Consider the following 21,891-nt stretch of genomic DNA (forward strand, 5'->3'; position numbering starts at 1 on the left):
ATCGACCCCACCTCCAGGAGGGCGCAACCAGTAAGTCTTAAGTCCGCCTGGAATTAAGACTTGAAAAAAATAAAGTCTCAAGTCCTCATGGATTTTCAACTTAGGTGATTAGATTTTCAACCGATGGGAGAGTAGAAATATCTGAATTTCCAAAAAATCTCTCAAAGAATTTTTTCCATCTTAAAAATCGAACGAAAATTGTCCCTCAATTTAAATCGATTTATTGATCATTATTTCACGTATCAGATCGTCAAATATCATCGGAATGACAACACGCGATGATTCTCTCTCTGAAGTCTTCGAAAGCGTCGATGACGTCTGCTTTCAATTCCTTGGCCTTTTCTTTGACGTCTTCCCTCATGAGATTGTAACACATGGCGAGTAGTCCGAGCCCCAGGAGTAGATATATAAAGTTAATAACGAGTTTGAGATGTCCGTCCTTGGCAACGTCGGCGAATGTGGCACCGGGTACAAAATCTCCCATTCCAATTTTACATAGTGATGTTACACAGAAGTAGGCGCTATCGAGATAGTCCCAGCCCTCCCATTGGGCAAACATTATAGTACCCACGAGGACATACGCCGATATTACCCAGAGACAAGCGGTCGAGGGTACCGTGATTTTTTGCCCAGGTCGAATCTTCCCCGTGCACTCGTGAAACCACCGATAGAGCCATCTAAAAATTAATAAAAAAAGAAAATTTTAAAAATCCAAAAACAATATATTAATCCCAATTTTATCGAATAAAATTTACGAGAGTTCAAATTGCCGCGAAAAATTTGCCTATAATTCTACACAAAAAAAAAAGATTGTGTCAAAGATTAATTTATTTGTGAGAAGCATGAATTTTTTTAAATCGTTATTTCTCCGATCGAATAATTCTCAGGCGATTCCAATTCGGTTCCGGTAATAGAAAAAAAAAATAATCAGACCTGAAAGTTCCAGCCAGAACCGTCCCCATATTGAGAAAGTACAGTACATAAAGGGGAATCCCAAAAATGGCATAAAGAACGGTGGCCCCTTTACCCCAGGCAGTTCTCGGCACCATATTCCCATATCCAATCATCGTAAACACTGACAAGCTGTACATGAGTGCAGCAGGTACACTCCAGACCTCGATAACAGTTTTATTGTTGTATCCCCCCTTGATAGCATCCACAACATTGCTCTGATAATCCTGAAGAATAACATCAGTATTCCTGTAGAAAGCTGTCTTATTGATGATGTTGACTCTCCTGTCGCCGGCAGTATGATTCCAAAGTTGCTCGGAAAAATTTCTCCTGAGCTTAACGATGGCAGTAACATGGGGATACTCCTCCTGGGTCTCAATCGCTATGAAACCCATAGCCCCGACAATAGCATATCCCACGACAAGCCCACCAACACCAACTTGTGTGCACATGAAGGCCACCAGCTTTCTGCAACAATCCTTGACCCTCTCCCTGGGATCCAAACCTGTTGATGTGCTTGATGAATCTCTGCTGCGCACTGACGAACGCACGTAATGCCTCTTCATCGTTATCAGTGATAAATCCACTCGACGATTGAATATCACAAGATGTACGTTACAAGCGCCAATTCATGAACTGATTTTCCACCACGCGGTACTCCACACCCAGTCGTCTCTTCGTATTTCTCCCCGGCATTTTTCATTTTCATCTATTTTCGTCCGAGATAACTCTCATGGTTGACATCCAGCTGTGTTTAAAAGCATCCCCACTCCATGAAGCCGTTAAGCTTCCCTCACATCTAGATCTGTCACCTGAAATTCTCCTGTACTCCCTATTTTTGCTCGGTTAACACATAACCAGCTGTTGTGGAGGCATCATAAATTGGAAAATGATGCTAATGCTGCCTTTTCATCTGGCGCAGAATATTCGGATTCTGATGGATTCTGATGTAGCAGTGGTACAACTTGTGTGATTGGCTATTTATGATGAAGATCTGCATTGAAAAAGCGCGCCAGCATCTTTCTCCATTTTAATATTCATGTTTCTTGGTGAATCGTCCCTTTCATTTCACTGACTATTGTCATGGGGACTGGTGCTCGTTATCGTCCACTCGTTGGATTATCGGAATAAATTAAACGACAAGTCACACCTGTGGTCTCAGTACGCATGCTCTTGCCAAGGAAGAAGCTAATGCCATACATCCAATCGTTTGTGTTTGTGACAGTAGCTTAATCAGCTATCGCCATATTGCAAGTGTAACTGTAGAGTAGCTAAACAATTCATCAAACTGCCAAAGTGACAAGTTCGATTTGTTCAATTTGTTAAATTTTTTCAATCTGCTTGGAGTCAATCGGGTGTACCTGATTCTGTTGTCGGTCGGCGATAGTTTCGGAAGTTTCATTTGGTATTTCAAATGCTCAGCGGTACTCTCAACTGATATTGTTAACGTATGGCAACAGGTGTTCAGGTGCATGCAGTTGGCCACATGTTTCATTAATATTTCTACTGATTATGACAACGGATGTTAATGCTTTGTCAATTGATAGAGCGGATATTTGTTAATTCTGATATTTAATTATGGATTACGACTACTTGATCAAATTTTTGGCACTCGGTGACTCTGGGGTCGGTAAAACCAGCTTTTTGTATCACTACACCGATGGACTTTTTAACGCACGATTCGTTTCTACTGTTGGCATTGACTTCCGGGAGAAACGAGTGGTAAGATTATTGTTATCCATTTTGAGTTCCGGTTTGTAATATTAATGCCGTTATCTGGGGGGTAATTGAGTAGATTTATAGAACTACCAATGGCAGAACTCAGCGGGTGCATCTCCAATTGTGGGACACCGCTGGACAGGAGAGGTAATTAGGAATTCAATTCAACTGACTCACATTCAACTCATTTGTTAGTTTTTTTTATCATAATTCGAGTAGTGCTTTGTTGATTAGTCAATGATTATATTCAGGTTTCGGAGTTTGACGACAGCTTTTTATCGCGACTCGATGGGTTTTATCCTGTTGTTCGATCTCACGAATGAGCAATCCTTCCTCGAAGTGAGGAATTGGCTGGAGCAGCTCAAGGTAGAATATCCACTCGATTTTTTTTTTTATTGGTTTTGTCGATATCGCGCTATTGTCCACTGACCCACTGACCTCCTTTCGCACGTCAATTTTACGCTCTGACGGGTAAATATATGGAAAATATATAGTCCAGGTTATTATTGCTAAATATATATGGGGGAGTGTACGGGGTGATATGAACATGATTTTTTTAGCAATCAAAACTGTTTAATTTTTTTTCCTATCGCAAATTGACTATTTAAAATAATAATATAATTAATAATAATAGTAATAAGTAATAATGATCATCCTGCGATTATTATTATTATTATATTTATTAGTTATTTATCAGATTTAATGTCAATTGAGGCTCTCGAAGGAATAATTCTTTAAACATTGTTTATATTGTTTATTCATTAACAAAAAATCGTCTCAATAAATTCGGATGTTTTAATGTTAATTTTGGAGAATCTTACTTGACAATTCGTCAATCAACAATTTATGAATTTATTTGTTTAACCATGGAAAAATGGAAAAAATTGCGGAGAGAATAATTTTTTTTTCATTTTCCAATTGGATTTTATTTATTTATTTTTGAGCGTCCGTATGACCCCAGAATTTCCGATCTATATATTTAGGGTATCCATTTTGGAGAAAGTGGGCCGATCGTATGTATATATTTGATGTATATATTTTTCAATATATACGTATGGCGAATATATTGTCCTCTTGAGATAAGATAACTTGGGGTTTTGATGGTTTCCGTAGACCCATGCATATTGTGAGGAACCAGATATCGTTTTATGTGGTAACAAATCCGATCTGGAGGATCGACGGGTTGTGAGCGAAGAAAAAGCACGAGATCTCGCCAATAAATATGGGTAAGGCACGATATCGTTTATTTTCACATTGGAATCGTGCGTGTTTAATTAATGAAGGTGAAAATGTTGTTATTTTTTTTTTTAGCATGGTATATTTGGAAACTAGTGCAGCCACTGGACAGAATATTGCACGTGCTGTTGATGTTTTACTAGATAGAGTAATGCGTAGAATGGAAGCCACTGTCGACACATCACTGCTACCTCATCAACGAGTTTTGCGATGCCATGAGCCAGAGCCTCCTAGACCTAGAAATCCGTGCTATTGCTGACAGTGTCATTATGCGTAGGGCAATTTTTCACTGACAGCTCTGACGCATTTTTTTTTTCTTTTAGGAGGAGGAGGTTTTGCCATTGGGAAATTGAATTGTTGGCAATTGTTGGGGGCCCAAGAGTAGGCGAGCTTATCAATCAAGACAAAAATCACTGACAAGAGTCAATAAACGATCAATTTATATTACTCACAGTTCTACAAATATTAGTGTTGAATTTTCCAAATTGTCAATGGGTTTTCACCGGAGGGAAAATAGTTTTCACAGTTATTCAATTAAATGTTCAACTCGTTAATCAAGTGTATAATCGATAAACGCTTTGAATATCGTATGGAGAGAACAAAAATGTCATCTCCGATCATGCCAAAGAATCAATTTACCTCTGTGTCAATGCTTTAAACAATTAATCAAAAGACACGAGTAAAAATAATCTTGAAGAGTGTTATATTTCTAAGAATTCCATGTTGCTCCTTGTGAAATATATTATACCGAAAATGATACGTTAAAATTTAACGTGCGATGTCACTTGAAAGTTGTTAATAAAATTCATTTCGTAAAAATGATATTCACTCTCGAGTAATTAATATCTAATCACGTAATTTCGACACAACTAATTGCTCTACCCTACTCACATTAACAATATTACATAATGATTATCATATACCATTCCTCGATAACTAAATAATTTGGTAGCTCTCGGACATTTAAATAAATTCTTTACAATATTTACAAGAGCTGTAGCTCAATTTCTTACACCTTAATATCACTTGGCAGCATGATTGGCGGATTTTCTTAATTAATAAATCACCAAATTGTTGGCCAATAAAATGCATTACCTGTAATGCAATCCGCCCGGGAGGGGGCGAATGAGGAAGGGAAGGGGGCGAGTGATGGAGGGAAGGGGGGGTAGGGGGAGATCGGGATGTAATAATATTAAAAAATAATATTTCTCCTCAATGATAAAATCATTGTCACATTTTAACGGACCTCGAGAGATGATCAGGTGGTAGTGGCATGAGATCACTTGTTTTTCTCGGTGATGCAATTCTCTTCATGGTCTCGAGAATTCTCCGTTTGATCCTCGATATGTTTTTCGCACTGATTGTGCCAATTATCCACTTAGGCCGATCATTTTCAGGCTCTGTATGCAAATGTCGAATTGATGAGTCCTCAGAAGTTGTGTATAACATCCTCAGGTTAGCCTTCGAGCGTTTGCTGAATGAGATCGTTAGGATAATCTGTTGGGAATTAGTAATTGATGAATAATAACGATCATTAGATGAATTGTCGTTGGATTTCAATGATCTGTCGTTGTCATTATCTCACCAAACTACTGATGATACCGAGTATCCCAAGGGTAATGGCGTACCACCGGTCGGTTATCCATCTGTGAACCCTCTCCATACTCATATCGGAGAGTAATAATCGCCTGAGAGTTGCCAGGGGTCCAGTTGGATCGACCTATTTATCATTCCGAGAAAATAAATAGGAGAAACTAATTAATAGACTCGATGTTGTGTAATTCAACAGGTATTTGTCGATCGATACCGTAAATTCAATCGATTCAGTATTAATGATAAGATTCTGGGATTCAATGATGAAATTTACCTCTCGGCATCTCTGATAAATATCGCAGTAGCCGTTGTAGTCGTTACAGGGTGTGCCTGGTTTGGACATCATGTCTGGAATCTCGTAGGGTGGGCTGTTCCACTCGAAGGATGATCTATTCGTAATGAAGAGACGATTCAGATCATGGGGATTGATTTATTTGCACCGATACTTACATGCATGCTTGGTCCTCTCCGGGTAGTTTACAACATAATTCACAACTCTTGGTTGGAGGATCGATCGGGCCCGCACTGCATTGGCAAGATTCTAGGCCGTAAGCAAGACAAATGCTTCCTGTGCACTCCTGTCAATTTATCGAGTAAATCGGCACTTATTTTTTTCATTTTTTATTATTCATTATTAATTACTGCTATGCGGGGGTAATAGGACACTCATTATACATTCCGTTCTCAATTTTTTACTTTTTTTTTATTAATTATTCAGCGATTAGTCGATTTATAAATTGTCAAGTGGCATTTTCCAAAAATATTTAAAAAAGTGAATAATGCAGAAAATATCTAATTGCCTCTGCGTCTATCATCTTTTTCAAACAAAATTTATTCTCGTTAAAAAAATGAAAAAAATGATTTTTTTCGGAAGCATCAGTTTGTCATTTAATTCGATAATAATTAAATGATTATTAATTAGGCGCTCAACATCTTGGATAATCAAAAAAATAAGGAAATATCGATATTACCCCGCAGTGATTTAAATTTCTTATCAAAATTTTTTATCAAATTTGCTCACCCCCATGAAGCAGACGAATTCCTCATTGCAGATAGTTTTATTGGGTTTATTAATGGATGGTGGACACTGGGGAGTGAGTCCATCGCAGAAACTTGCGTCTCTGCATCCATTATTATCCCTGCATTTCTCTCCATTACGCAGTGAACATTCTGGTGAGCAGCATGGACCCTTTAATAATCAAATGCAAAGTGTTTATACAGTAATCTCGGTGGATTGTGTTGACTACCAAGCGGAATAAACCCGCGGCTAACTCAAGTGCACAGTTGAATCCTTCAAACGGATTAAACTAAACATAGTATTGAGATATCCAGACACTTGGTGGGTTGAATTCAGCAGGATCTGGATGATAGCTGATTAAATATTTACTGTGGCAAGGGGTGATGGGGTACTTACTTGACTGGGACTGCAGACAGCATTCTCCGTGAGACGACAGGGTATCTCGAAGGGAGCATGATGAAGTCGTTGAGGATGACAGCAGGGATCATTGCAATCCTCCTCCCAACCACAATCACATTCCTCTCCATCTTCGACAACTCCATTTCCACAAATGGCTGTTTGTTGTTCTGGAGGGAGAAATTCACCGGATGAGAATTGCCATCAATTTTACTTGTCAATTTTGTGTGTCGTTGAGTGAAAATTTTGACAATTTGAGGGTAAAATTTGGTCATCAAGGGAGTGTCAAGGGACTGAAGATGATGAATAGATCGGAAATTATTGGAAATTATTGGAAACGGTTGGAGACCACTGGAGACGATTGGAGACGATTGGAGACGATTGGAGACGATTGGAGACGATTGTAGAAGAGCACCGACTACATCTTGAAGAATCAACAGTTCGATTTAAGAATCGACACGTGTCGCTGTGATTGGACAAATAGAGATAGCAATCGATGATCGTGGAAGCATGAGAAATGGTATTTACCAGCGAAACAGCCCTTGGTGGAGCGTGCCTTGGTATTCAACACAGGATTGATGGAGAGTAGACTGCACGGGCTGAATCGATTGTTATTTCGCTTGTCCCCGCTGGTCGCTCGTGCGAACATTATGAAGTTACCGTCCTCACCTCCGGGTGAACAACGGTCTGGATCGTGCTGCCATGATTACCAGACGTTGGACATTTAAATTTAATTAAACCACACTGTTTCGACCAAGAGTCCACTAGTCTCGGGGTTCATTCAACTCCAGGTAAAAGCTATTGGAACAAGTGATTAGAACGAAAACTTACCGGTGAACCGAAGTTGTGACCAATTTCGTGGGCTAGGGTGACGTGTGATACCGCTGGTGGTACGTGCTTTCCGTAGTTTAGGAGAGTTATTATTCCGGTGTTGAGGGACTTCATGCTACCACGGTAGTGCTACGATCGATATATATTTCATGATTTTTTTTTTGTTTTTTTCATCTATCTACACACCTTTCGAGAGATTAAACCACTATTTACCCCATTTTTCTCACATACTCCACCCGCATTCTTCAGGTCTCCAGTCCATGCAAGACCCAGTGTTCCCTTTTCAAAATCACGATAAGTGAACATGTACGCCAGGCAAAAAGCGTCGTAATTTTCCTCTGGAATTAAACGGAATACGTGGGCCAGATGAATGGAACCTCCACCGAGGTATCAGTGGAGAGAAAGACGAGCATTACGGGGGGAATGAAAAAAAAGGATAAATCTAGTTGGAGCAAACATAAACCCACCCCAAATTGAATTGAGTGAACGGGGAAATGGCCAAATGGAAGTGAATTGCCACTGGTAAAAAAAAAAATTCTGCACTTGTTTACATCATTACAGCCGTTAGATTACCCCTTTTCCGGTATTATTTAACGGTTCAAAGTGCAGCTGAAGCGCGGATAATTATAGAGAGGGGCTATTCATTCTGGAATAATATCACACAATGATTGCTGATTTCATGTAATTTCAAATTTTGCATTTCAATTTAGAGTGACATGGTAATTTTACCAATGAACAAATCCTTTAATTATATATAATATATAGGAATATTATATTTATGCATATTAATTATATCGATATTACATGGATATTATATATATATAAATATATATATATAATTCTCTATCATTATATTGTAAAAGATATAACACCATGCAGTGGAAATAATATATATTTAATATATATATATTTTTTTATTATATATTATTATTATAATCAACGCTTCCATACTTTATCATTATCTAATGGTCCCCATAGTGTCTTGATCCTGCAATAGCTTTCCCGCGTCTTTTAAAATTTTTTCAAAAATAAAATGAAATTAAATTAAACAAAAACAGAAACATCATCCCATGTTCCTCAAATTCCGTGAGTTATGGAATAATGATGAAATGAAGAAAGTCTAGATTTTTTCGGGGTAATCCGATCGACAATTTGTCACAAAATTCAAGAAATCGATAATTTTTTTTAATAATACTTTATAAACAAGACAATACTTTATAAAAAGTAGAGAATTCAATGAAAATTAATGATTTCCTATCTCACCGTGTGGATAATTAGCAACTTGATAATTTATTCGCGTTATTATTATTTAATTATTATTCTCGTGGGGGTCTTGAAAGTCGACAGCTTTCATATGAATCGAATAATTTGTTCAACAATTTCCATTTAATTCTCTACGTTTTTTTTGGCGGGTTAAGTATTGTCATCCGCCATAATATCCTTAAGGATTCTACATCCATATACATACACCGAAATTTATGTTTTTTCATTTTTATGACAAAGGTGCTATGGGATGGACATGAAAAAATATGATGTTTTTCCGTTTTATCATTATTCAATGACTCACAAATTTTTGTGGTAGTGTGAATATTTTTCTGGGTTTTTTTCTAAGCTCTTAAAAGTCATCACAAAATTGTAGAGAAAATGCATAAAAATCATCGACCCATCAAAAATTTCGTGAGCCATCAAATAATGAGAAACGTCAAAAATTTATTTCCTCACGTCAATCCGATCGATAATTTGTCAAAAAATTTAAAAAACGTGAATTTTGACTATGGGTGATTCGATGGGAACAATGAATGAGCTCTCATCATTATTACGGTAAAATTCTCGGATTGATCGGGATCCTTAAGACCCCGATTCAAATGACAGACATTTGTACATAACGATAATAAAAAATTCTCTAACTCACCGGAAAACAGCTCAAGATACTCCTCCACCCCGTACTTCCCGGTAAATCGGTACGATGGATTATCGAGGGCGTCATTACCATATATTTTAATTCTCTTTATCATGAAACTTATGTTGTCCGGATGCTCGTCCTGATTGAAGTCTGCAAATTGTCCCGGAGAGCAGGAAAAGATCTCGTTAGTCGATCATCACGGCTTGTTTGAAATTCATAGACTCATCGGGTGAATAAATTATGCGTTAATTACTGGTACGTGCCGATAGCAGGTATCGTACGACGATATTGAACGAGAATCACTTGTACTCTCCCCGATAAGACACGAAAGGGTGATTTGTATTCAAATATAGAGGGGGAAGTATAAAGTGATAACGTGATGATAAAAAAATCACTGATGTACTGGCAATCAAGGGGATCTGTAGATATTTAAAAAAAAGCTCACCTGTGTAACGGTAAATCGAATTGACTCGTTGAACGTGACGGGTCATGACCTCGATGCAAGCCTCCTCCGATTTATAGTGATCGAAGAACGTGTGATCTGCCTGCAGATACAACATGCACGTTGTTTTTTTTGGGTCGACAGATTTCCGGTTCCGTAACACTCGTATCAATCGATCCCTAAAATCCCAGCAGTTCTATTTATTTTTTCAATGCCATGCACTGTTTTTATTTTTCATTTATTCCTATTTTTTTTAATTACAACATTTGCTGCTGTTGGGGAGAAAATTGATGAGAATTTTCTGGGATTTTTCTCATTGACATATAGATATATACAGCGGATATTTCGTCGCTTTTTTGGGTGAAAAAAAAATTCGCGGCTTTGTTTTTTATTTTAATTATCGTACACAATTTACGGTATTTGTGAAGGATGTTGAAATAAAAAACGTTTTTCCGGTCGGGATGATTCGACTGTTTTTGGAAGCGCGGAAAAATCAAATGCACGGAAGAATCATTTTTTCATTGTTCAACGATTTTATGAGTTTATTATTGAATTTTTCATATAAAAAGGGTTAAGGAAATCGATCTCGAAATTTCCTGAATGACTCGAATGATATATCTCGAATATTTCGAATGAATGCGCGTGAAGAGCACGCGCACACGGTCTCGTCTGTATAAAAAAGAAAATTTGAAAAATCTTGCATTATTTATATTTTTCGACTAATTACTAAATCCTTCATTCATCTATTCATCTTTCTTTAAACACCGCGAAAAGTTCAAGATTAAAAAAAAAATAATAATTGAAATAATTTTTGATGGGTGTCTGTATAAAAAAGAAAATTTTAAAAATCTTGCATTATTTATATTTTTCGACTAATTACTAAATCCATAGTTCATTCATCTATTCATCTTTCTTTAAACACCGCGAAAAGTTGAAGATTAAAAAAAAAATAATTTAAATAATTTTTAATGGGTGTCTGTATAAAAAAGAAAATTAACAAAATCTTGCATTATTTATATTTCTCGACTAATTACTAAATCCTTCATTCATCTATTCATCTTCCTTTAAACACCGCGAAAAGTTGAAGATTAACAAAAAAAATAATTGAAATAATTTTTAATGGGTGTTTGTTCTGAGATTGAATGTACAATGTACTTGATTCAAGTATATCTTTGTTTTCGTGAAATAATGCCATTGCGTACTTGTCTACATCGCCTCCGTAAATGCTGTTCGATCGGTTTATCGTATCATCCCTCGGATAAAATTCTTTGGTGAATGCGTTGTTGAATGTCTGCCTTGGGGAATTTAATCTGTAAACACAGGTTTTGGGGTGTGGAAATGCTCCAATGAGACACTGGGGTGAAATTCAAAGGGGCTGGAAAATTATTTTATCCAAGCCCTCCACACCCACTCTCGGTTCATTACCAGTGGTACATGTATCTGTAATTAATCGGGGAGGAGCTTCTACTGGCTAGGCCCATGTTATGCTAATATTATCGCTGGAAATTGTCGTGTGTCATGCCACTTGTGAATGCATCCTGAATTGGAGTACATGGGTATGTACTCCACGGTAGATTGACGGGGGGAATTGAATAATTCATTTATTGCAATATCAAAATATTCATAAATTCAAATCTTTCATCCAAATTTTTAATATTTATTCAACAGTTTTAATTAGCATTTCGAAAGGGAAAATTGTTGAAGAAAATTCAACTTATTCTACAAATTAATAAAATTAATATACAAATAAATAAATAATAATGATAAATAAATAATAATAATAATAATAAATTCATAATAAAAATATTGAAAATTTATTGATTCATCCATTAAAACATAAAAATATTTATAAATTCAATTCAAGGATGTCTGGTATTTTCTTATTTTTCCTGTTTTTCTGAGATTTATATTAATAAAAAATCAATAAATTTTGTGAACGGATAAATCATGACGTAACGAACAAACGCTATATTTTCATATCCCAATCCGACCGATAGTTTTCAATAAATCCCAGAACACTAAAAAAAATTAAAAAATACCGTCAGAACATCCCCAACAACAAAACCCTGTTAACATAAGTGTAATAAATCCTGCAAATAATTACCATAATTAAATAATTCGCGGATTAAAACAGAAAAATGATAAAATTGAGACATAAAACTAAAAATCCGTCAAATAAATTCGTCTTGCTGACTTTTGACTGGAGGCCTTCAGGTGAAAGCCTCCAGAAAGAAAAAGCACTTGTTGTATTTCTCTTGCAATAAACTCCATAAAGAATAAAAATAATTGAATTGAACCTTTAAATCTGGGATATCACTAGTGAAATAGTGTAAATTCCATTGAACTTACGTCTGATTGAGGGATACATTTTCAATGAGACCACCAGTAACGTATTGACGTTGCATTTGACCTGTCACCGGCATAACGATGTCATTAACCCGATAGGCAATAGTATGATATCTGACATCTGCATTTCGCCTGACAAGTCTCCTGTACCTTGTCACTGGTTCAATGTAAATTTCGTCAGCAGCAGTAACAACAGTACCATCAAACAAGCCATCCTTGGTGATGATGCCATGTACCCTGGCATTGTCATCACCTGAAACCCAGGAATAATAAAATAATCCACTTGAATAAATCGTCTCAGGTGTAGTTAATGTACAAATGCTATTGCAATTCTCAAGCACTTGGGTAAAAACAGAGTTTAAGGCGTTAAACAGTTCCTCCTCTCCTCAATGGATTAAAAGAAAAAAAGAAAAATCTCAAAAAGACTTCACGAGCCATTCAGCCAAGTGTGTGCTCTTCAGACCCTTTTCTCCTTTTCATTCTGCTCTCCTTTCAGAGCTGTTATTATATCTGGTGTAGTTTTTTTTTTTTTTACACATTTTCTGTGGAGATACGCTCGTTTTATAAGATTCAGTGCTCGGGATGGACTCGGGATAGAGGGATATGACCCTATTGCACCCTTTACGACAACACTGAGAGGTAATGAAAAGCCAGACGAGAGAAAACGGTGTAACGACGTCATACGTCCCTGACCCTTTTCACTTTTTAACTCGATTAAATAACGCTTAAACATCAACATCTGCCAGTGGAAATTGCACGTGGTGTTATGATTATCAGCATCATTACTACGAAATTAAGTTGAATTCGTGAGAGCATGGACGGTACTTTTGTCAGTGAATTTAAAAATCGCTTTGAAGAGTGGAAAAACTCATTGCGAATTAACCCAATCTCTTTTCAAATAAAAATTACGTTACATTACTTTCTGGAACATAACGGACTTTCACGTTTGAAAGAAGTTGAAGAGATTGCGACTGCGGAGTTGACGGAAAAAAATATGCGACTCTGCATTATTTCCTACCAATTAAAAAGTTTCAGAGAGCGACGGGTTAAACTCGCTGTTGAAACTATCCTTGTGTCGTTGGGTGTAGTGAAAATATTTAAGAAAATAATTTAGGAGGATCACCTCCTCATCTCCTATTAGTTTTATCCAGGGCAGGTAATATATGGTGTTTCATGTGGTACATCATTTTTGAATGGCTCAGAGGGTGAGGCATTGAGGCGACAACATCTGGCCATTGAAATGAAATATCGCTTGAGTAGTTTGAACGAGATCGTGTGTCATATCCTCCCTGTGTCTACTCGCATCATTTTTATGCCTTCATCCTACCAAGAAGAAGAAAAGATACTAAAAGCTTGCTGGCACCAGTGATACCTCTGCGACCAGTAAATCTCTTCAATCTTCATCTGTCTACCCATATCCAAACATTTTTTTTCTCTTTTTCGCTAAATCCAACATCCATCGAACATGTCGACAATTTCCTATTGTTTTTTTTTTCCAATTCGTTCATGAGAGATAACTGGAGATTGGCTGAGTCGAATTTTTCCATTTTTATTTCATCCCAGAGGTATTTCTATCATCTTTGAAATGGTCATTGACTTTTCAAAGTCCCATCGCTGAATTCGTAAAAAAAGTCAGGGATTACTGGGTCTATTTTATGCCGCTAGATGCGTCAGATTTTTGTCTTCTGTTGGAAATCTTCTGGTACTTGTCGATGGGATTTTTCTTTCATATAGGATCACTTGCCTGTGGATTTTATGAGGTCTATGAACCCCCACCACACAGGATTAAGATGGAATAAAGGGGAAATAGAGTGATGAGAGAATGGAGTTAGCCGGAAAGACGAGGGAAGATAAAGACAGGGGCGGAAATAGTAAATTCGACGGAGCGTATATTGTGGGCAATCCGCTGGTGGCCACCGAGACCCTGTGAAGCGCAGCTTAATTTCCCAGCCACCTGGAAAACTCGCTGGTAACGTGCCAGCACTGTAGTTTTGCCTTTTATTATTTTCGATATATTTTTATGCACAGCTAGACCGATTGGCCGGTTTCAATCCGAGCATGTGGAGACCACATTGTCCAATATCAACCAGACTTATACGTCTTTTGGGATATTTTCACTCTGAGGGGGGCATTTCACTCCGGAGAAACCACTGCGCCAATGGAATTTTTATTTAATCAACTCGGGGACGTGATCTATGGGAGAGAAATGTGAAGTCGGGATGAAATTGAATTTTTTCATCAAACGCAGAGTTGATTCTGAATATTTCGGGTAGTAGATGATGTTAGAAATAAATCAAAAAAGGAGAACCGGGAAATGTATGTTTCACCCCCTGGAGTGGAGACTGGTATGGGGGAGGAAAGTGATTTTTTTTTCTAAAATTGAATTTTGTCATCAACCAAAAGTTTATTTTACGTACGGTCACTCAATACATGATATTAAAATCCTCAAACAAGTTGAAAAATAAAAAATAAAAAATAAAAATAAAAAATCTTCACCCCTAAACCGGAGTCCGATCTAGAATTTTTTGTGGAGAAAAATTACTTTTTTCCAAAATTGAATTTTTTGAACCAAAAGTTGATTTCGAGTATATTCATTCCATAGATGATATTAAAATCCTCAAACAAGTTGAAAAATAAAAAATAAAAATAAAAAATCTTCACCCCTAAACCGGAGTCCGATCTAGAATTTTTGTGGAGAAAAATTACTTTTTTCCAAAATTGAATTTTTTGAACCAAAAGTTGATTTCGAGTATATTCATTCCATAGATGATATTAAAATCCTCAAACAAGTTGAAAAATCGAGAATAAAAAATAGTATATTTCGTAACAAGTTCGGAACAGTGATTTTGTTATAATCCCACATGCCGAAAATCACTTTGTGCACGAGTTGCCAACAGTAAACTTTTCCTCTCGTATACCCTTGCGGGTCTTTACGATTTGTTCCCTTACCACCCCCAACCCCCTGTGCACAATATGCCGTAGGGAGAGAAAAAATCTGCCCTGGTCCAGTAGTTTTTTTTGACAGGACTGTGAGATCGGAACGCTATAAATTTTGACCGCCGGTGGCCGGGATGGTACCCGGCCACTACCGTCGGTTAAGTTACCAACAATATTTTCCTTCACAATGTGCGGGAAAGTCACTTTTTGGTCATGCGAGGCGTGCGTAAAAAGTTACTTTTCGGCACATCATAATAAAAATAAAATTTCACCTCCAAACCGACCCCGATCTACCATTTTCGGTGAATGAAAATTACTTGTTTCCATCATTAATTTATTTCGTCGACCAAATGTTTATTTTGCATATATTCACCCCGTAGATGGCATTGGGATTCCCAAACCCATGAAAAAATGGCAAATGAAAAAAAAATTTTTCACCATCTCCCAGAATTACGATTTTCATTCACAGAGCAAGTACCTCGGAGATTCTCTTAACAACCTCCCCCTGTCTCCAACTCTTCCACAGAGGAGCGAGCAGGAATCTGTCTATTGGATTTTTAAATTTATGCGCGTCGGAGTGCTTGAGTGGTATTAGAATGTAAAGATATATATCTGGGACACACGAGCCACTCCTGTCAGTCGCAAAGCAGCTTTCCAATTTGGACTGCAGTTCAACCCGGATCAGAGATCCAGGATGAGTTCATACAGCTCCCAGGAGACTACCCAGTCCCGGTCAACGGGAATACAAATGAAAATGGACTTTTTCGGTGAATTGTGCTCGAGGATGGTGTGTCCTCGTGATCTCCACCCCAGAAAATTGTCAGAATTATTCATATCACGCATCAATCTAGCTCGGTGCAATTAAATTTCAAATGTCAATGAATTATTGTCATTAAAAATAATATTCCATTTTGGTTGACACCAAGTCAAGTGCATCGAGTCGTTGGTTCGCTCCGATAGCCAGGGAATTGTCCCCGGATGATTCCGAATTGTCAACTTATACATACAGAAACACCCAGAACTTCCATTTCCACTCGTCCTGAGTGGATTCACCTCCCTCGAATTTCCAAGCCACGATGTACCGTGCAAAAGGTGTAGGAGAAACTAGTGAATCTGGAAAATCGAATTATCCCTCTCATTCCCAGACTCCAGCCTCAGCATGGGAATGCCAGTGTCAACCAACCACTCCATGCCTTTTTATCGTTCTTTGACCGGATTTTCTTTTATCTACAGTGAGAAAATTGATTGCATATTCAATTTATCCGACAGTCTGTTTACCGATTACATCGCTTTTCTATTTCACACTCATTTTTCCCTTTGTGTTCACCATTCTTCCTATTGAATTTACCGGAGACGCTCGAACGTGACTGAAATTTTCATCCAAGTAATTGAGCAGTCGGTAAAAATTTGATAAAAAAAAAAATCTGGGAAAAGACAATGCCAGGAGAAATGGACAGTGATAAATTATTGAAGGGATGATACAATTATTTTGAACTCACCCTCGAGGGTTCCCCTGTAGATGTGAGACGAATCGAATGATATTGGACCACTCGATGTCTCGAAGATGGCATTTTCATGATAGAGAGTTGTATCCCGAACGAGGCGCATTCTATAAGTTCTGAAATTAGATTAAACCAAGTTGAAAGGCAATATTCGCCACAGAGGAATAATAAAATGGATTGGTTGAATGAATCTTTAACTAAAGTAGATAAAGGATATTCGTGATCGGTTATCCGTGGTGTATCGCACACGACAATTATCCTTTTCGGATGGAAAGATACCCTGGTGGGACTATCGAGGGCATACCGTGAATCATTACCCGTTAAATGGAAACTCCAGTTAATACATGGGTGTACTGCGGCCACTTAACGCGAACAGCAAATGCAAATTGACTGAAACCGTTGGGGCGGTTGTCATAATGCTCCACCAGCGACTCATCACGGCACTTATCAGTCATTACTGCTATTAGCTACCTCTACGGTTGAATGACAGCCCTTGTTATCTGCTCGACCATTGATAATTAGTCAGGATCACCCATTTGTCCACCGGAAAAATATATACTTGAGTCAAGTATACTTTATACTTAAAATATTCATATTTATATACTTATTTAAAACACCTGATAATTAATTACATTCGCTCATTCGTAAAATCTAAAAATATACTTTATTAAAGTATACTTTAAACAATATGGATACTTGAAGATATGGATTGTTAGATGGGGCCACTTTTACTCACTTTTACATTAAAATATATACTTGACTCAAGTATACTTTATATTTTATTCCCGTATAATTTATACATGAAAAAAAATCACGCAAGCATGTTTCCTCTTAGCTGTTTAATCCACTCCTAATTAACACTCAAATACACCTAGTGTTTCGAGTCTTGGGATTACCGATCTCCCAGTTTAAGTATCAAGTGAAAATATAGTGCAGTGATAAACAGAAAAAGGGGGAGGTGTTCAAATACCTATCAAAGGCAGTGAGATTGAGGCAAACAGTCTCTCCAGTTCCCCGAATATCTCGTCTGGCTCTCGTTCTGTGTCTCTTCAGCATCTCGATATCGTAAATAACTGGGGTATAGTGTCTGATGTACGTGCCCTCCCGTATTCCTGGATAATTATTAATCTGTGATTAGTTATTCCCGAGGCAAACGCCAATTCAGCCCTCAGATCCTGTTATAATTATCTGAATTTTCTCACCACTGTCTGGCATCATCATCTGGGGTTCCAGTGGTAAACCCACAACAAGCCATTGACACAGCAGAAATACTCCCAATATTCTCATCTTTACTCCCATTATCCTAACAGTACGAAAAGTTTTCATTCCAACTTCAATCTTCCACTTTAACTTTTCACCTCCATCTGTCTCTCGTTTTCTTACTCACGAAACTTGATATCGCAAGCGATCAATCTATTTTAGTTATTCTTGATCTCTATCTCGGGATCTTTTGAGAAACATTTATGAGAATTTTATCTTGGTGGGAATATTCTCCAGTACTGGGGAAAAATAAGATATCTCTTGGTGTGGAGGAGTGAACTGATGTCGCTGAGGACTCTGTAATATTTTCCAACTCCACCGAGACGTTCACTTCTTCCGGCGAATATACACTTGTCTCTGTGTGGAAAGTGCAAAATTTTCAGTGAAAATACGAGTTGTTATACTAGCGAAATACCTTTTATTGGAGATATTTCCAATGAAGCTTTGAAGAAAATTGTTTTCATTCGGGATCTTGCCATCTTGGAATTTATATTAAAATTCTCTCCATCCGGAGTCAGGAATTAAGAGACTATCGAGGGAAATTAGTATAATGGCTCGTTAATTCACGAATTTATGTGAATTAATTAATAGTCAACGATATTTCTACTGTTTTTTATCGGATGATGTTGAAAAATCGAGATAACAGAGGATCTCCTGGGATTCAATTTTCCTGGATAGTCTTCTCACTCATATTCAACATCACCGAGAGTTGTGGAGGCACGATAAAACGATATTGTTATTGTAATGAGAATTCATTGGACAAATCCGCTTGTCCTCCCAATTGCCCATTAATGCCCGCGATAGGACGACAATAATATTTCCATTTGAAATATCAGAGTAGTCGGTTCGCATGGGTAATGACGGTATTGACTAATGAATCATGCGAAAAATTACAGTATCAGTACAGACCTGCGACGAAATTAAAATTAATATTTCCCCTCAAAATCACTCCCTCAAATTATCACCCAATTCCCTCAATTTATTATCAAGCCAATATTTTCCCCGGAATACCCCATAATCTCTTATCAACATTTGTCCATTAAATAAATATTAAAATTTCTGATAATCAATAATTTAAAAACTGCAAAGATCGAACAGAATAATGAGAATGCAATTCGCATGAAAAAATCTGCAACGAAATTTCTTTCTAGAAAAAAAAATCAGATAATAAATTACAATAATTATTATAACAAAAAAATAAAATAAAGAAAATTAAAATAAATTATAATAAAATTTTCCGGAATACGCCATAATCTCTTATCAATATTTGTCCATTAAATAAATATTACAATTTCTGATAATCAATAATTTAAAAACTGCAAAGATCGAACAGAATAATGAGAATGCAATTCGGAGGAAAAAATCTGCAACGAAATTTCTTTCTAGAAAAAAAAATCAGATACTAAATTACAATAATTATTATAACAAAAAAATAAAATAAAGAAAATTAAAATAAATTATAATAAAATTCCCCGGAATACGCCATAATCTCTTATCAACATTTGTCCATTAAATAAATATTAAAATTTCTGATAATCAATAATTTAAAAATTGCAAAGATCGAACAGAATAATGAGAACGCAATTCAGAGGAAAAAATCTGCAACGCAATTTCTTTCTGGCAAAAAATTCGATACTAAATACAATAATATAATAATTATTATAATAAAAAAAATAAATAGGGGATGAATTACGGTATCAGTATATACCCGCAACGAAATAAAAATGACTATTTTCCCTGAAAATCGGTTCCTCAAATAATCACCGGATTCCCTCAATTTATCATCAAGTCAATATTTTCCCCGGGATACCCGATAATCTCTCATCAACATTGGTCCATTAAATAAATATAAAAATTTCCAATAATCGATAATTTGAAAGCTGAAGAGATCAAACAGAATAGCCAGAATGCACATCGTCTAAAAAAATCGGCAATTGCTAGAAGAAAATCAGATGCTCAAGATAAATAACTATTATAATAAAAAAAAAAAAAAAACCATGAAGATGAATAGATGAAGATGAATCATTTGCATTAATACGCGAATTGAATCGAATGGGACTCACCGATTTGCACTTATGGAAGGTACGAAAACATCTTCTTGATTAGAGTGAATCTTCTCCGTTTATTAGGTGATGGAGTAAAACATTGAGCACGTGGTATGAACAAACATGACTGGTGTTTATCAAGCATCGGATAAGGAGCACAAATGTACAGAGTTTACAGGATGAGGCACACACCCAACCTGGTGGAGCGCGCCCGGCGCACTGCCAGTACTGCCACTGACCCGGTGTAGTACAGGGGTGAGGGTAGTGGGGTAGATTCACCCCCCAACCACCCCCCAACCACCCCCTTCCTCACCACCACCAGTTGGGTAAAACAGACCTCTTCTCAATCGTCGATATCCCACGATTCCAGTCATGTCTCATTTCAAGTAACACCTGGAAATAAGTATGAAACACCAGAAAAATTCACTCTCGAGTTATCGACGATAAATCGATGATAAGATCTGTTTTTTTTTTTTCTCCAAGAGGCGTGCACTAGATGAATCGAGGGTTTCGATTGGGTGGATGGTGGGGTGGCACTAGTGGATAGAATCGCCGATGATAACCCAAGTCCTGGGGAACGCGAACTGCTACGTCTGTCCTAGAAATTATCAATCAGTTACACAAACCAGAAATTCATTGAATAGTGTTCAATGGAATTGTGCAAAAAATTATTTAATTAGTAGTTTTATCGGGGTTTATAGTTTTATTTAATTGATGAACTCCCGACATTTTATTCGGTCGAATTCTTCATGGATCGTGATGAGCGTTAAAACTCGAAGATCGTTCTGTATAATTTTGTTCTCAAAGTATACTTTATACTTGATTAAAGTGTATTTTTCCCGTGGTAAGATATCAATGGACAATTATACCAAGAATTTTCTATTCTACTCCGTAAATATCGTACCGCCACTTTGAAATAATCGCGACACCGAGAGAAACGGTTTGAGATAATTGGAGGGGAGTGCGAATTGCTTTCGGGATAATTACATTTTCAATTATTATTTTCTGCGGGGACAAGGTAGGATAGAAAACGCGAATAGAATTAATCGATGGAGTCGATAAAAAGTAAATCGATTGGATTGGTAATTTCTGTTTTCAAAGGAATAAAGTTTACGGAGAATCGATTGGAATTTTGTGAGAACGAGATACTCTGAATGAAGTTTCGGATTACCAGAGAATTTTCATAACGAAAATTCCATACTAAGTTTGTGTACGTCATGTAACTATAGACCCTTCAAGATTAATTACACACGTCAATGCCAAAGTGAGTCATGAACTCCAGGGTTTTCCCTGGCGTGTATAAAGTTACTCGTTGTGGGTGGATGAGGGTGGAAAAAGGGGTGAACCCCCGGATCGTGAAGTTTTTGTGTTAAAAATAATGAAATTTAACGTCATGCACAGACGTCCCAAGCATCAGGGAATAAACACCCTGCGAACTCCTGGCGACTCGGTGTATCTGTTGGAGAGTGCCAAACAGTTCCTTCCATACATTTTTCCATTTCTCTCCATTTCTCCATTTCTCCATTTTTCTCTCTCCGTTACTTTTCCTCTTTACCACCCCCCAGCGGGTGGTTTCCACCCCCAAGCGTCTTTCAATGAGAAGAATAATAGGGAAGAAAAGTCGACGGGGGTGGGAAAAATACAACACAGGGGATGAAAAAGAATTGCGAAAAAGCATCTCGAGGGAATACAGCGTGAAGTAAAAAAAAAAA

General features: G+C 37.1%; 3 protein-coding genes across 7 annotated transcripts; 1 reads left to right on the plus strand and 2 right to left on the minus strand.

Annotated features, from left to right (window-relative positions):
• Positions 1-164: 164 nt before the first annotated feature.
• On the minus strand, positions 165-1,538 carry LOC105267050 (potassium channel subfamily K member 15). Its single transcript, XM_011305654.1, has 2 exons — positions 934-1,538; positions 165-677 (listed from the first exon to the last, which is right to left on the minus strand). Exons 1-2 carry the CDS (start codon positions 1,515-1,517, stop codon positions 251-253), a joined length of 1,011 nt encoding a protein of 336 aa, XP_011303956.1. The 5' UTR covers positions 1,518-1,538; the 3' UTR covers positions 165-250.
• A 972-nt stretch (positions 1,539-2,510) lies between these two features.
• Positions 2,511-4,728, plus strand: LOC105267049 (RAS oncogene family member Rab27). The gene is made up of 5 exons (XM_011305640.1): positions 2,511-2,673; positions 2,747-2,817; positions 2,922-3,036; positions 3,784-3,896; positions 3,982-4,728. Exons 1-5 carry the CDS (start codon positions 2,530-2,532, stop codon positions 4,163-4,165), a joined length of 627 nt encoding a protein of 208 aa, XP_011303942.1. The 5' UTR covers positions 2,511-2,529; the 3' UTR covers positions 4,166-4,728.
• A 76-nt stretch (positions 4,729-4,804) lies between these two features.
• LOC105267024 (disintegrin and metalloproteinase domain-containing protein 10) lies at positions 4,805-20,384 on the minus strand. Of its 5 annotated transcripts, none has more exons than XM_011305603.1 (17): positions 20,198-20,384; positions 18,077-18,491; positions 17,845-17,986; positions 16,872-16,990; positions 12,439-12,688; positions 11,292-11,399; positions 10,093-10,268; positions 9,657-9,797; positions 7,958-8,082; positions 7,745-7,873; positions 7,442-7,610; positions 6,914-7,083; positions 6,521-6,688; positions 5,950-6,077; positions 5,774-5,888; positions 5,492-5,626; positions 4,805-5,403 (listed from the first exon to the last, which is right to left on the minus strand). In XM_011305603.1, the coding sequence occupies exons 2-17, from the start codon at positions 18,198-18,200 to the stop codon at positions 5,137-5,139; spliced, it is 2,466 nt and encodes an 821-aa protein (XP_011303905.1). In that variant the 5' UTR covers positions 18,201-18,491; positions 20,198-20,384; the 3' UTR covers positions 4,805-5,136. The 5 variants fall into 5 exon arrangements, with proteins under 5 accessions (XP_011303905.1, XP_011303912.1, XP_011303896.1 ...); XM_011305610.1 differs by lacking the exon at positions 20,198-20,384 and adding an exon at positions 18,550-18,568; XM_011305594.1 differs by lacking the exon at positions 20,198-20,384 and having other exon boundaries at positions 18,077-19,028.
• Positions 20,385-21,891: the final 1,507 nt, after the last annotated feature.

The sequence above is a fragment of the Fopius arisanus genome, unplaced genomic scaffold (assembly GCF_000806365.1).
Source record: "Fopius arisanus strain USDA-PBARC FA_bdor unplaced genomic scaffold, ASM80636v1 scaffold00002, whole genome shotgun sequence".
Classification (NCBI taxonomy): Eukaryota; Metazoa; Arthropoda; class Insecta; order Hymenoptera; family Braconidae; genus Fopius; species Fopius arisanus.